This window comes from Saccostrea cucullata, unplaced genomic scaffold (assembly GCF_032062105.1).
Source record: "Saccostrea cucullata isolate Sc308-1 unplaced genomic scaffold, CSIRO_AGI_Scuc_v1 ctg208, whole genome shotgun sequence".
Classification (NCBI taxonomy): domain Eukaryota; kingdom Metazoa; phylum Mollusca; class Bivalvia; order Ostreida; family Ostreidae; genus Saccostrea; species Saccostrea cuccullata.
In genome coordinates, this window is record NW_026930701.1 from 257,979 (window position 1) to 274,201 (window position 16,223).

At 32.4% G+C, this 16,223-nt stretch overlaps 1 protein-coding gene across 1 annotated transcript; it reads right to left on the reverse strand.

Moving 5' to 3' along the window:
* Nucleotides 1-3,015: 3,015 nt before the first annotated feature.
* Nucleotides 3,016-10,444, reverse strand: LOC134229698 (uncharacterized). The gene is made up of 2 exons (XM_062711465.1): nt 10,382-10,444; nt 3,016-6,217 (listed from the first exon to the last, which is right to left on the reverse strand). Exon 2 carries the CDS (start codon nt 6,190-6,192, stop codon nt 3,649-3,651), a length of 2,544 nt encoding a protein of 847 aa, XP_062567449.1. The 5' UTR covers nt 6,193-6,217; nt 10,382-10,444; the 3' UTR covers nt 3,016-3,648.
* Between the last annotated feature and the right edge of the window lie 5,779 nt (nt 10,445-16,223).

Here is a 16,223-nt window from a genome sequence, read left to right on the forward strand (position 1 = left end):
TTATGATTTAATTCATGATTTCTTTTCTTTTGTTTTGTACATGTAAATAAAATAAATCAATGATCAAATGTACGTCTACATGAACATGTATGAGGTGTGCACGGATCATGGATTTTGAGTTTTAATTTGTTTATGTCCGGAAAAGGTATATTTTCATGTAGAATGATACTTTGATAGTGTGATTGATATTATTGAGATGCCGGAAGTGAAGATGTTTGACTACTTGAGCAATGTGTAAAGTTTCCAAATCAGCTGCGGATATTTAAAAACTCTAGAGAACCATAATACACTTTTAAATCGTGTTTTTGTCAAATATCAATGACATCAAAACTTTCCTTTTTTCTACACTTTAAACATCAATTTCTCAGGATAAATTTAAACTCTAGATTTTTAATATCGTTAATGTTTGCTTATTCAATGAAAAGGGAATTTGGAAATTTTCCTATTTTGTGATTTGTTTTCAACAAATTTGCTTTGTTAAAAGCTATTGAAATTGTAAACAAGGTACCCTGAATGTGAAATAAAAAGGATGCTTAAGTTACTCATTTGAGAACATTTATATCGTCTTCGAACAGACTTTTGATGTTGTGAGGGGACATTGATTGATCTTTTTTATGGGCTGACCCGTTTTTTTTTTAAGGTTCCATTATATAACACTTTATGACAAGGAGCACACGGGAGATATAACCGGTATGCAGGGGATGCTCACTTCTCCATGGCATCTGATCTCACCTCAGATGTTTTGGAGGTCCATGTTTGCTCTGCTCCTATTTTTTATAGTTTTATTGACTTTGATATTGAATACTGATGCTCGTTATATACATATCCTTCATTGATATCTTCGTCAATGCGACCTTCTGATATATCAAGCTATCAATAGATAATAGTTATTTTCATGTTTACATAATCCAAGAGAAGTTGAAATTAAAAACAACATAGATTTCTATTTTGTCACATCTATTTCATACATGTTTTACTGAATATTGACGACGATGGTCTTCCAACAACGAAGTTGACAACAAAATGGATTCTTTCCATTTTCTCCATCTTCAGCTTTCCTAAATCATTTATTTTGTAATATTGCACTATCACCTACTTAGTGTGATTACATGTATGTTTCCAATCTTACTGGCTACTAAAAACCTTGATAATGAGAATAATTAATTTTTGAAGCGAGGCATGTTACACACTGATAAGATGTTGTAGGGAATTCAACAACCTCGTTTAAATCAGCTCTTTGGAAATTCTATGGTCGTTATAACGATTCTGTTAGTAAATATGACCTATCACTGAATCGTATTTTCGCTGTCTTGATTCATTTGAATTATTAGCTAAAATTAAAAGCTGACTTGGGTTTTTCATACCAATTCTTATCGATCATGACAAGGAATACAGAGGGATGTGATTGGTAAGAAGGGAATTCTCACTCCTCCATGGCACCTGACCCCACCTCTGATGTTTCGGAGGTCCGTGTTTGCTCTGCTCTTGTTTTGTATTGTTTTATGGACTTTTAATCTTGAAAACTGTTTGTTTTTCTCCATATGTTTCACCTTGTTTTTTATACTAAAAGTGAAAACGGATTGATCCGTCTGATAATTAGAAAGAACTCAGGGCGGCTGTGAACGGTCAATAGCAGATGTTTTTCTTCTCTAAGGCTCCTGATCCAATCTCTGGAATTCTAGTCATTCGTGTTTTAAGCCTTCTTTACATATTTGAATTTTTTATACATTTTTGAGATCGTTCATTGTCATTTTTAAATCTAACCTCCCACAATATTTAGAACAGATTAAAATGATCAACAAACCGAGCAGTGATCTATGACGTATTTTTTACATGTACTTAATCATGATTCATGATAATTGATGTAAATATTTTAGTACTGTTCACACACAGAACTCAGATTTACTGTTACACTTGAAAGTTTTCCTAAGTTTATTTTCTTAAAATTATGTTGAGCTATAGAAGGGAAGTTATTATTCATATTAGAAGCAATTATATCTCCTCTGGTTTTTAGATTGCTGAGAATTAAGCATTCGCGGTTTATAAAGCGTAAACTGCCCCAAGTTATGTTATATCGTATAACATAAGTTGAAATTAGCTTCATTCCTTATAGAATAATTTCAATTTAGAGAATGAGACAATTTTTTCCATTTTTTCCTCGGAAAAAGGCTTCAAATATAGCATATTTCAAAAGTTAACGTCAAGCGGAGTAATATGTTTTTGACTTAACTCATTGTGACGTAGGCAAGTTATGTCATACAAAATGGATAAAACCAATCATATGACGTGTTACAAATAAAATTAAATTATTTACTAAATAGACATAAAAATGAAAAGAAAATATGTTAAAGGTCACGATACATTGGAACATTGATTCATCTAAAAAAAAAAATCAATAAACAACACATGTTACGAGAGCATGAAACAAGGACTGTCGGAAATTCCAGGGGTAGGGTCAGGTGTTTAGGAATATGAATCTTTAATCAGAAATTTTTTTATTTTAGAAGCATTGTCACAATTCTTTCTTTAACCTAATTGTAACACATGTTAATAAGTGTAAAAAGACAGCACGCGATTCAAAAAAGAAATTCTACAAACTTTTAAAGAACTAGTTTATAAAGTCAATTTTTTGTCAGCTTAGAAAGAAAACATTCAAACAAAAATAAGACATAGTTCTTTATATCTCATTACATTTTTTTCATTTTTCTATCCTAATAAATGTGTACAATGTATTTTATCTTAAGTTTTTTTTTCATATCAGATATAAAACATGTGAAAACACCTTTTGATGTTTTCATGTAAAATCATTTTAACACATAGTTTTTTTTCAAGGAGAACATCTTTCTTAAAAAAAATATTTCTAAAAAAAAAAAAATTCTTGACTCAACTTATTTGCGCAGTCTATTGCACATTGAGGTAATAATTGTGGATATGCTAGACACAAATGCTGCTTCTTTAATGTGTTCAATTGATACAAACATCTATAGTCCACTTAGTAAAGGAATATTACAGACATTTGAAAAATTACACTCTTTATTTCATATAGTTTCTCATATATAGCAAAACAACAAGGTAATTTAAGTCAATAGATAATAAAAAAAAAACGATAAACAATACGAAAAATTACAATATGGATTTTCTATTTGAATAACAACTGAAAATAAACTGGAGTCATTAATGATATTTTTCTATTAGTATCTTCGACACAAAGGTGTATATGTTGGTTCGATATATACTCCAGTATTACATTTGCAAACATTGAAGATTCGTAAGAAGATATTATTGATTATTTTTGTGTTTAAAACTTTGTTATGTGATAAACATCTTCAGTAAGTTGGAAAAATTTTTCTCCTGGACACATACAAGTATGAACAATTGTTTTTCAGCCCATTACAAAGTTTTTTATAGTCTTAACATATCATATTAATAAACAAATACGATGTGTTCTTGATGACGTCACAGTTACTGCTACACGCGTTGCATTGCATTTCCTTAGGAACATCGAGAATATGTCTCAAAATATCAGTAATAAAGTTTTGTAACCACCGTAAACTTGAGCCCATTTCAAGAAACATATAACCTTTTGTCAGTGAAAAAAGATAGTTATATGCAAATTATTCTCTTTTCACAGTATCATCACATGTACAATTAAAATATTCGCGTCGAAAATGAGGTTCTCCTTTGTGGTCTGAAAAACCGTACTGTTCGTCGATTTCCAATATTGCCAACAGGCAGAGTTCTGAATGTTTCTGGGAAATCATCGCTTGGAAAGTTTCTAAAGGAAACAGAACCAAATCCTGTTGCCCCCCTCATGAGTTGAGCAACTTGTCTATTGAAGTCTGGAAAATCTTCATAAGTTTGGGCTACAAATCCTTGGGGTTCTCGTCCTCGATTTCTGATTTCCAGAGACTGTGTGTCACCAACTTGTCCTGGAGGGGCATCGTCATCGAGATCCACTGGTGATGAAGGCAATGGCGTTCTGTCGAATCTAGGAGGTAAACGAGTCCTCAAAAACGAAGAAGTAGTCGTGGAAAATGGTGCTATTTGTCTTGTTCCACGAGGAGATTGCAACAAATTCTGTCTAGCCCGAGATCTATCAATACTCGATTCCCGTAAATCATCAGATATGAATGAGCGTTCTAAAGCATTTGGTTCATTAAAACTCAGGGAAGTAGGTGCACTAGACGGTAATGTATCGACAAAACTATTTCTGAAGTCAATAGACAAAGGAGTCGCCCTTTGTGTGTCACCAACAACAGGCCCGATTCTGGTATTTGTCAAGCTAGATAATCGACGGCGGTTTTGGAATCCAAGAACACGAGGATCTATATCGTCAATTTCGGAGAAAGTATCAGTAGTCACTCTTCTAGGAATTTGTATATTTCTTGTTTGTGAAGATGGAATGGTTCTTCTGGTGTTTTGTTGTCTAAGACGACCTAACCCCAATAAAGGAAAGGAACCATCATCAGTGGATGATCCTATAATACGTCCACCTCCCTCGATAGTTGTTCCCTGTGGAGATCTTAACGGGTTCCTGCCTTCGTTTAATTCAAAGTTTAGCAATCTTCCTGGTAGTCGATTATCATCATCACCGGTGCCTGTAAGTCTTGTGTTTCGAGGCGTTGGAAGGATACCTCGAATATCTCCAATTGATTGAATGTCATCATTACTTAATCTAGAGAGCTGATCTTGTAGCAATTGTCTTTGTGCCAGTAATGCATTCAATTCTTGCTGCTGTGAGGAAGACAGAATACCATCGTTCCGCGTTTGCCGAGATGTATCAGTCATTAAACCTTGCCCCGGCATTATATATGGATCATTCCTCAGTGCTTCTGCAATTCGTGCTGAAGCACTATTTACTTGAGTTCGAGTTGCTATTTCTGTTGAAGGTGGAGGAATCCTAATTCCGTCATCATCCGTAAATCTCTGACGAATATTGTCGGGGGCATTTACTCGTCCGGCTTGCGCAAGCGCATCAAAGATCCGGTTATTTTGTAAACTCTCAGAATCAGTTATGATATCACGACCAACACCAATGCTGTTACCAATGAGTGGGGAGCTAACTGAAGAAATATCGTCAATAGAATTTCCAAATTCATCGAAGAAATTCATCTGTCCTCTTGCAGCGCGGTTGATGTTTCTGAAAGGTGCTCTCCTTGTAGTTAGTGGATTTGGAGCAGGAGAATTCAAAGTAATCTGTTCCTGCTCTCTCAGACGTCGCTGCAGTTCACGCCTCTGCTCTAATAAAGTCGCCAGCCGTTTAGCTTGATCACTGTCAAATCCATCGTCAAGAGAAGTGCCGCTCACAGTCGATATGAACTCGTCTCCTAAATCAGAGGGAGGAGTGTCTACCTGTAAGTTCCCCTCTAAATCACGAATCACGGCTGAAACAGAATTCAGATTATTAGCTGGAGGTAATGTTGGTTGTCTTAGATCTGGTAATTGGGTTTCTGCCGATGTTCTTAGGAAATCTTCCTCTAATGTGTTGAGTTCCTTGTTAAGTTCGGTTGTATCAAATGAAGGAAAATCGGAAAAGGGGGTCTCTGGTGTAGGTTCAATGCTGTTAACAGTTGGAACTGGGACATCGGGACTAGGTATGGGTATGTCTACTATTGGAGCCGAGGCATCGGGAGTAGGTATAGGTGTTTCAGTTAATTGATTTCGTTCCCTATCAGCATTATTCTGAATGCCTTCTAATAACCTATCAATCTGCTGATCTATTGATCCACTCTCTGGCACTCCAAATGTACTGTCTGGTATTTGATTTATCCTTGAATCTGGGACAACGTCTTCAAAAGGAGTTCCAGGATTGGAAGTTGGAGGTATAGGAAGGTTATCCATAAAGGGACCTTCTTTAGCCACTGTGTTTAAGAATTTGTCAAGAAGAGAATTTAGTTTTTCTGGTTCCACATTTGCCAAAGAGCTAAGATCAATGTTACTATCGACAAGTTTTCGTGCAATGAGCTCATTCGGTAAGCCCGGGTCAGCAATAGGCGGTGGAAGCGGTGGGGGTGGTGAATCAATAATTGGATCTTCATCCACGATGATGATAGTTTGGCCCTGTGGAGAAACTATATCAGAAGGAGGGATATCTGTACGAATGTCTGATGGCCTCTCAATTGGCAGGTCAGGTGTATCACAATTAACCGAAAATGCGCACAATACACAAGTCATCAGGAAGAGAAGTTTCATCTTTTAAGCCCTTTCAACCCTTCACCTACAAAACAGAATTCAGAGATATAATATTAATTATCTACATGTATTTATTTTCTTTGGGAAAAAAGAGGACATCTTACAAAATTATGAAATAATTTGCTTAATCCACGGTAAAGTAAAACGTACAAAAACATGCAAATACATCATGTTTTACGAATTTTATCAATAGTTTGATCATTTTACAAAAGAAAAACTAATAATAGAATTTGAAAAGACAATTCATGGGCTCTTTAAAACAATGAAAGAAAAATAAGGAAAGAAAAATGACAGATGCGTCTTTCTTTCACTACATAGCATCTATATTATATCGGGTTTGTATTTCATCAATTGATCCCTAAGCCCGTGCTATTCATACCATTCAATTTATAGTCTTTTTAAGTTCTCAACCTTTAAAATAATGCATAGATATGTCATTTTCTCTTAGTTTTATCAATTATTTATCTCAAAAATGACCAAATGCTAACAATTCGGTTGCGACGACCGTTGCAATATATACAACGATCTATGTAATGCATTCAACTATCACCAAACAGTAACTTCTGTGTCCACTATAAATCCTATGACACCACTAATTTGGGCACTTTTCGCATTACATCACTGTCTCTATTTAGATGGGGACTTCATTAAACATCTAGGATGTTTAAGAAATGACTCTAATTGTTGGTCAAGTTATCGATTAAAACCTGGTTTGGGTCATTTTACGCTTTATAATCTGCGAAGCGGATTATAAAAAAACGTAAACTGACCTAAAACAGGCAATACTCAATAATTTGGCCAAGATTTAGAGTCATTCCTTATAATTTAATTTTGAAATAATTAAACAACTGTATATGTAAAATTGTGTGGCTTTTTATGAGTTCAAATTCTCTGTTCAATAATACAACCGTTGTAACGGAAATGATGGGTAGCGAGGGGAGGTAATAACTGATACGATAAATAACTTTTTATTCGCGAAAACTTTATTTAGCGTAATTACGCGAGACAATGCGTTCGTGAAAATTTAATTCTCGCGTATAAAAGAATTCCTTATGATTATATAGAGGAATAACAACTATTCGTGAAAATTATGTCTCGCTTACAAAGAGTCAATGACAAATCGCAAAAAGTTTACCGATCTACAGTACATACACCTAGCAGCCATGATATTTGTTTACACAAGGTAAGATCGAGCTACTGTTTGAAGTTTAAGATACATTTATTAAATCTGGAATTTTCCATGAATCCGGAGGACTGGGAATGAGGGGATTGATGGATACGGATGATTAAAGTACAATGATACTCTGATAAGAGAGATAACTCTTAATGACACAAATATCTATTATTCCTTTATAAATTTGTCAAGTTTAAGTGCCTTTTTGTCAAATTTTGCCTCGCAAGCCATGCTATAATTGTTTGTATTTTATTCAGCATATACATTTCCTTTGAAAAATCATAAAAGTTAAAGAAAAATTTCATATGAGTGAGCAGAGGGTTTATGAACCTTAAGCTAGTTGTCAAGGAGATATGTCCCCATATCAAACCAGATTATACACAACGATCTCTATTAATGTATCTACAATACCTGGCCATAATTCGGTCATAAAAATGGCTGCCGAAATACAAAACTCAGGAAAAAAGCTTTTTTTTCATTTGCATCGGAAAATAAATCACTCTAGACTTGCCACTATTGCAAAGTTCCTTTCCTAAGAGTCAATACATTTATTTAATGACGTCATTTTATGAAAGTTATATTTTATCTGTCAAAGTAGAAAGAATGTAAACAAATGGTAACCCTATAAAAAAAATAACTATGTCTGAGAGTGGAGGGGATATACGAAGCTAGACATTGCTTTTATTTTTTCCGTAAACCATTATGGGATTTCTAACTTTCTTAAGCAATACAAGACTTGCAGATTCAGTTACCATTCCACTGTGGAATTCGAACCTGCGATATAAGGATCAACGCCTTGCTTTGCGCTAACTACTGAACCATGCAATCGACGTTTGTATTGCTGGTATGAACTTATTTTTTTGAATACCGTTTTTTTTTTCCACTCTTGAGGCATTCCATCCTTAATAGCAACAGATTTAATGAAATGTGTAGGTGTTGAAGTAAACTTCAGTATATTTAGACATATTTTCCATTTATTACTTTTATCACGTAAGGGTGGGGATGTATCCTAATTTGTGACCTTGAATTTTGGGACAAGTTATATCCCTGTGTCTTAATGAATAAAAAAAATCTAAATTTTTCAATCGTCATTCTATTTTGTTTAAATGCATCATTTCAACCGTCTTTTAATGATATTCTTATCATCTGAATTTTTATATTTGAAAAATCACTTTTCCCTATACGCTCAATTGCAATCTTTGTTACTTATCTACTGCTTAGTTTAATACATTTTTAAAACTTCCTTTCTGTTGATCTTTTTCTATTATAAAATGCTTTACCTTTAATATCAGAGTATAATGTATTTAATTGATATATTAGAATAGAGTGTTTGACCCTGTAAGAATGAATAGCATGCCATACTTATTAAATGTTGCGCCACACCTAATGATGCATTAATGTTATATACACACACTCATCTTAAATTTTCTTTCTAACCTAGCGTCTAAAAGTGCTCGCAATGCAGCTAAAGTACCCATCAGACAAAAGAAGATTTAAATAGATCTGTAGGGCAAATATTAGGTATGATGAAAGTCCATGGAATTAAAAAATATGTTTTAAAGATAAACCAATTCATCATTACACATTTTAGCCTTAATTATACTTATTCGTCTTTGTTCTAAGATAAATTACACACATCTTAAATAAAGAAGTCAATGTTTACATACAATGAATCATTTATGCTTGGCTTATTTTCATCATTTTTGAGATTTTCGGGAATATTCTGTCTGTTTTGATCACTTAACATTTTAGATATTTTATTTCTTAATTAGGATTGGTAGTTTTAACCTTACGCTTGTTGTTTAACAATCTAGTTTTTGAATACTGTATAGCACTTTTAAAAAAATAAGAGAAAGTCTGCATCTCTCTCTCTCTCTCTCTCTGTCTCTCTCTCTCTCTCTCTCTCTCTCTCTCTCTTCTAGGCTATGGTAATCAGTGACCATAATTTGATATTAGTTGACTGATGTAAAAGATGGCCAGTCAGAATTAATTTACAATTGTAATGATGTCTTTTTTAAAAAATGAATAATCCCTTTTTATCGTCTTATAGTATAAAATATTAAACAAGAGGCATAGTTAGATTAGGAAAAGTTGTTTTCACTAGTTTTTTTTTCATAATAATAACAAAATCTTAAAACAACAAATATTTATGATTTGTTTGCTCAAAAATTATTTTATATTTAAAAATTTACAATTTGAAAACTATTTTTTACCATTTTTTTTTATTTATAAAAACATTTGAACATTCTGACATATATGTATTCCATAAAATTTTCATATATTACGCAACCTTTTATTCAAAATGATAATTTGTTTTCATCTGCCTCTCTTTGTTCATTCCTTAAAAAGCTAAATAAGCTTAACATGTATTTCGCATGGTCCAGTTTCATTTGGAATGTTTGTATTAGTTTGTACCAGCGCGATAAAATGGTTAAAAAGGTAGGATCAAAGGGGAAGATTCAAACTTTATGGATATAAATCTTATGTATATGGGGAGACATTCTTTGATTGGAATTGCATAAATAGAAGATTCCTGTCGATAGAATTGCTGCGACATGTCTTTTACTGTACAGTGAAAAGAAGATGGGAGTAATACTTAACTGTTCAGTGAACGAAGAAGAAGTGAGTACAGTTTTCACCCTCCAGTAAAAATTTTTCAAAATAGACGTTAAGCCAAAAATTAATAAAAAAAAACTATAACAAAAGTTGTTGAATTGAAAACAAACAAAAGTTAACGAATTACAAACAAGAAGACTTAAACTTTTTTCAAACAAACAAACGTTTTAACGTTTCACAATATAACAAATGAGCTCTATTGTATTATATGATATGAAATTTTAAAAAGGAACACCTTCGAGAACATGTTAATGCCAGATTTGAAGCAGTTAATTTTTTTTCTTGCTTTTATTTTGAATTAATGTATAACATTTTTATTTTATCTCCTTACTACCTAATATATTCTTTAAAAGTACTTAAAAAATAATGTATAAAATGATTTTTTTTAAAATAACTTACTTAAAACAAATAGAAGTCCCTTTAGAATGTGCACAGAAATGAAAAAGAAAACGGAAATGTAATGTTTTAATTGAGTACTTTAATGGGTTCTTATAAATACATACGCAAGCCCCCATCATCCATCATTAACTTGTTTTATAAAGAGACGCCAAGCCCCACTGAATCCGGAAAAAGGCATTGTCATGTAGACTGCTTTTGTAAAAAAAAAAAGTTCTTCTAAAGAAAGCTTTTTCTGACTCAATTACATGTAAATGCAGTGTAAAACTTGCAAGACTGTAGAAAACAGTTCAAACAGACTCTTCTTCATAAACAGAGAACAGATTTCAGTCAAGATTTCAAACCAAATTAACTTTTGAAATAATTTTAGAACGAAATAAAATTTTCAGCATATCAATTGAATTCAAATGTCATACATTACAAAAACATATTAAAAATAAAAAAAAATGATAATTGAGTATGTTAAGTATTTGATCAGTTTATGATCTTGGGGTCAGATTTCATAGTCGTTTATTATACAGTTTATTTACATGTTACAGTATTTAACTTGACCATGAACGCTGATAAAAATTACCGGCATTTTTTATGCAAGCAAATTTTATCCGCATAATATGATGAAGATATTCTTCAATTATTTGGAGTGCGCTAAAAACATGTACGCATACGAACTGGGCAAATGCTAAAAGCTGCTTTGTTTATTTTATTCTTAAAATGTACAGATTTTCTTTTTTTTTTATTTTCTGCTTTGACCTGAATCAAAACGACTGTTACTACAAATTTTCTTAGCAATGCAGAAGAAAACATTAATTTTACAAGTTGCAGCTCCAAAATTACATCTTTTATGAAAGTCAAGTTTAAAATAAAGGTTCAGCCTAATAAAGGAAAAATATGAATAAAAAGTGGCGCCGAGATACAGGAGAAATATCAACAATAAGGGGATTTTAAAAATACAGGAATATAATTTGGAGTTCAAAGAAAGTCTTCAAAAATTCACAAGAAGGGTTATACGAAACAACGGTAAAATTTACATTAAGTTTCGCCAAAAGTACAAGAGAAGTATTTGAAATAAGTGCTTTTAGAACACAGGATAAATATTGACAATTAGGTTGTCCAAAAATTTCATGAGAAAGAAATTACAGTAAGGATTGTTGTAATTACAAGAGTGAAATTGGAATTACAAGAGTGAAATTCAAAAGGGTCATTATGATAGCGGTATTTAGCGTGAGAAATGCATGCCTCTGGTATTTTTTTCCCAAAAGGATTCAGTAGAAATGGAGGAGTAAATACGAAGAAATTAGATATACAGAAGTTGGCCACACATCTGCAAAAAGAAAATGTGTAAAACTAAAACGGGGCCTCTAGAAATAAAGATAAGAAATATACAAAAAAAACTTTCACTAATTATTACACGATTTTAATTTGCAGGAAGTTTTCCTACAATTACAACAACACATATTAGAAGAAGGATAGTAAAAATTTCTAGAATTACAAGAACACAGATTACAATTAGGATAGTGAAAGTTTCTAGAATTACAACAAGATGATAAAGAGAAGGGTAGTAAAAATTTCTAGAGTTAGAAGAACACAGATTACAGTTAGGATAGTGAAAGTTTCTAGAATTACAACAAGATGATAAAAAGAAGGATAGTAAAAATTTCTAGAATTGCAAGAACACAGATTACAATTAGGATAGTGAAAGTTTCTAGAATTACAACAAGATGATATAAAAATTTCAAATTTAAAGTAACAGATTACAATTAGGATAGTGAAAGGAATTACAACAAATGATAAAGAGAAGGGTGGTAAAAAAAAGAATTGCGAACACAGATTACAATTAGGATAGTGAAAAAATTACAACAAGATGATAAAGAGAAGGGGATTTTAAAAATACAGGAATATAATTTGGAGTTCAAGAAACAGACAGGATAGTGAAAGTTTCTAGAATTCAAAAATTCACAACAAGGAGGTGTACAAAAGAAAGGTAAAATTTAGAACACAGATTACAAAGATATGAAAGTTTCTAGAAAAACGAGAACACAGAAGGTATTTCTAGAATTACAACAAGATGATAAAGAGAAGTGCTTCTAGTATTACAGTTAGGATAAATATTGACAATTAGGTTGTCAAAAAATATCATGAGAAAAAATTACAATAAGGGTTGTTGGAATATTAAGAGTGAAATTGGAATTACAAGAGCGAAATTCAAAAGGGTCATTATGATACATGTAGCAGTATTTAGTGTGGTAAATGCATGAACACAGATTACAATTAGGATAGTGAAAGTTTTTTACCAAAAGGATTAGAGTAGAAATGGAGGAGTAAATAAAGAGAAGGGTGGTAAATACGAAAAAATTAGATATACAGAAGTTGGATTAACAAGAAACATAAAAAAAAAACAGGAAAAAATGTATTCGAAAGAGTAGATATTTAAATTTTCTATGTAAAACTAAAATTGCAGGGATACAATTTATAAATAGCGTCTCTAAAAATAAAGGTAAGAAATATACAAAAATTACTTTTGCTAATTATTACACTATTTTAATTTGAAGGAAGTTTTTCTACAGTTACAACAACACATATTAAAAGAAGGATAGTAAAAATTTCTAGAATTACAACAAGATTATGATAAGAAGGATAGTAAAAATTACTAGAATTACAACAGACATTACATTTGGAATAGTGAATGTTTGTAGAATTACAACAAGATTGTAACGAGAAGGATAGTAAAAGTTTCTACAATTACAACAAGATTAGTAAAAGAAGAATAGTAAAAATTTCTAGAATTACAAGAACACAGATTACAATTAGGATAGTGAAAGTTTCTAGAATTACAACAAGATGATAAAGAGAAGGGTGGTAAAAATTTCTAGAATTGCAAGAACACAGATTACAATTAGGATAGTGAAAGTTTCTAGAATTACAACAAGATGATAAAGAGAAGGGTGGTAAAAATTTCTAGAATTACAACAAGATGATAAAAAGGATAGTAAAAATTCTTTTCCCACAAAATACTGACTTCCTCTGACGTTCTTCCTTCCTTTAATATTTCCAAAAATATCTTTACCATGTCACTGTCATTTATAAATAATTTTTTCTGTTATCTATCATTCTTACGATACTGGGTCTTTAATTAAAGGTGTTTATATTTTTGTATCTGAACTGATTTGTGACAAATGATTTTATAATATATACAGTCTTTCATTTGTTCTCATTTGAATTGCATTTGACACAGCTCCTTCATTCAATGACCTAATTATAAAACGATCAATTAACTATTTGGGACTTGTCTCGCTGTATCCTTTAAAAGGAACTTGTTGAACAGTATTTCACTTGGTCACCAAACCTTTCAAATTTTCAAATTCATCCCTAGCCACGTGCGAGGGTTGCCCGTAAACTTCATGGACAAGCTGAAATTCAGAAATAGTTCATGTAACATATCAGTTATATCAAAATATTATCTGTTTTATACAAACAAACAGTTTTCAACACGTCTTGTTCTATAACATCCAGTGCAAGAAGTAAATGCTCCATTTATCTAAGGAAGACAACAATATTTAGATAGATTTTAGCATTTAACATTTCTATTTTTAGTTTCTAGAATAGCCACTTAAACCTATAATTGTTTGATAAACACAATGATATTTCTGATGCTTTAAATTTGGTGTTTAATTTCCTAGTGCTAAATCATGAAAACATATTATACATATAACATTATTTTCTGTTTTTGTGTTCGATTTTTTTTTCAATATTCCGAACAAAAGGAATTAATATTGAATGTTAAACGTTTATTGTAATATTGTTAAATGCAATTTGAAGAACATTTCCATCTCTTATGAAAATAAAAATACTAGAGAATCAACACAGTTTTCATCTACCATCTTGCAGGTAAAAGGAAGCATGAACCGTTAGCAAGCTCAGGCATTGATTGTAACATTGACTTTATGGAGATACTGTACAGTAATGAAGATCAACAGTCGATTAAACAATACAAAACACAGACCTCCAAAACATCAGAGATAGGGCTAGGTGTCATGAAGAAGTAAGCATCTCTTGTCGACCTGTCAAATTTCTGTGTACTTCTTGTTATGATCGGGGAAATAACGGGATATTCCGTCGTCAATTCAGTGTATATATAATAGACAAATAATTAGTACAATGTACAAACATCAGTTGGCATTTGACTTAATGAAGTATTGTATTTCCTGAGAGGTTATATGTATCGACCATAGAACTTAAAAAATGAAGATTTTAACGGGGACTGCTGATTTTCCTCATTCATTGACTTAAGATGCTCAAAATTATACAACTTTGTTAGTTACAATAATCTGTAAGACATCGTTAATGTGGTTTTTAATTAGAATTTTGTTTTAAAACTTAAATACAGATGTTGTTACATGTAATTGTACTGTGTTAGGCAATTATTTAAACAGAAAAATCTCGACGGATTTTCCCGTTTTTTTTTCGGATCATGACAAGGAGCTCCAGGCGGGTGTGACCGGCCAGAGGGGATCCTCCCACCTATCAGCAGAGGATCCTCCCACCTATTTGGCACTTGATCCCACCTCTGATGTTTAAGAGGTCAATGTTTGCTCTGCTGCTATTGTGTATTGTTATATGGACTTTGGGGCTTGGAAAGTATTCGTTATCTGTATATATTACAGTACAAGGAAATACTGTGTAGTCTGTGGAGTATAGCAAAAACGTCAACGACATCACTGACAGCTTAGAAACAAGGGATAATTTATGCATAACAACCATTTCCAGTTATTGTTTAGGCACTGATATACCCCATAAATATAATTCTTTAGTAACCAAGCTCAGGGCAAACAAGGGCCATAAAAATATCATAGGCTTGAGCAGAGAAGCATATGTTTTCAAAAGCACTCTTCTTTATAGTTTAATGAGTTAAATTCGTCTAACAGAGGTTGTATGTCTATGATAAAATAACTTTCATGGCTCAAATAAAAGATTCTTAAAGAAATACATATAACATCACTTTGAATCACCATGTACTATAAAAGGATACAGTGTGTATGTGTCTCAATTTATTTAAACAACATGGCAGCCATTATCCAATTTATTTTATTTCATTTTATTGCCTGATTTGATAATGAGTACAAAAGCTTGTATCAAATTGTAAATTGTGAAATATTTTTTTAATGAATTCATATTTTTGGATGTTGTCGGTCTTATAACACACGTGGCCAAACCGACTAATTGAATACTGCACGTTAGCGCTGCATGATAATTTGTTTCAATGTACTTCTGACAAGTTTGTATAATATATAATGTATATATAATGTCTAGCGCGCAGTTCCTGCACTGCTAGGAGACAGATTCCGAAGGTCGAGAGTACAACCCCGGGCTGGGGCGGAAGTGGGTATCCATGTAAAAGTGAATTTCTTTGTTCTTTCTATATTAATATTTCTTCACTTAGGGCAGTTATGTTAGTTTAAGAGTTGTTGTAAAATGTGCTTTATAAATAATAATTAGTTTCATTACAACATGTATTGGTAACAATCCTCTGTTAAAACTAATGTCCAAATAACTGTATCTCACTTCTATTCTCAATGACCGTGTAGTGTAGGGCAGCGCGGCGAGAATTCCATCGGCATCGAAAGCAAGTTTTTAGACTTGCCTAGATAGCCGAGCGGTCTAGCGCGCTGTTCCTGCACTGCTAGGAGACAGATTCCGAAGGTCGAGAGTTCAACCCCGGGCTGGGGCGGAAGTGGGTATCCATGTAAAAGTGAATTTCTTTGTGCTTTCTATATTAATATTTCTTCACTTAGGGCAGTTATGTTAGTTTAAGAGTTGTTGTAAAATGTGCTTTATAAATAATAATTAA

Excerpts from the sequence above, each read along its gene's own strand:
- LOC134229698 (XM_062711465.1), bottom strand. The coding sequence starts at position 6,192 with ATGAAACTTCTCTTCCTGATGACTTGTGTATTGTGCGCATTTTCGGTT.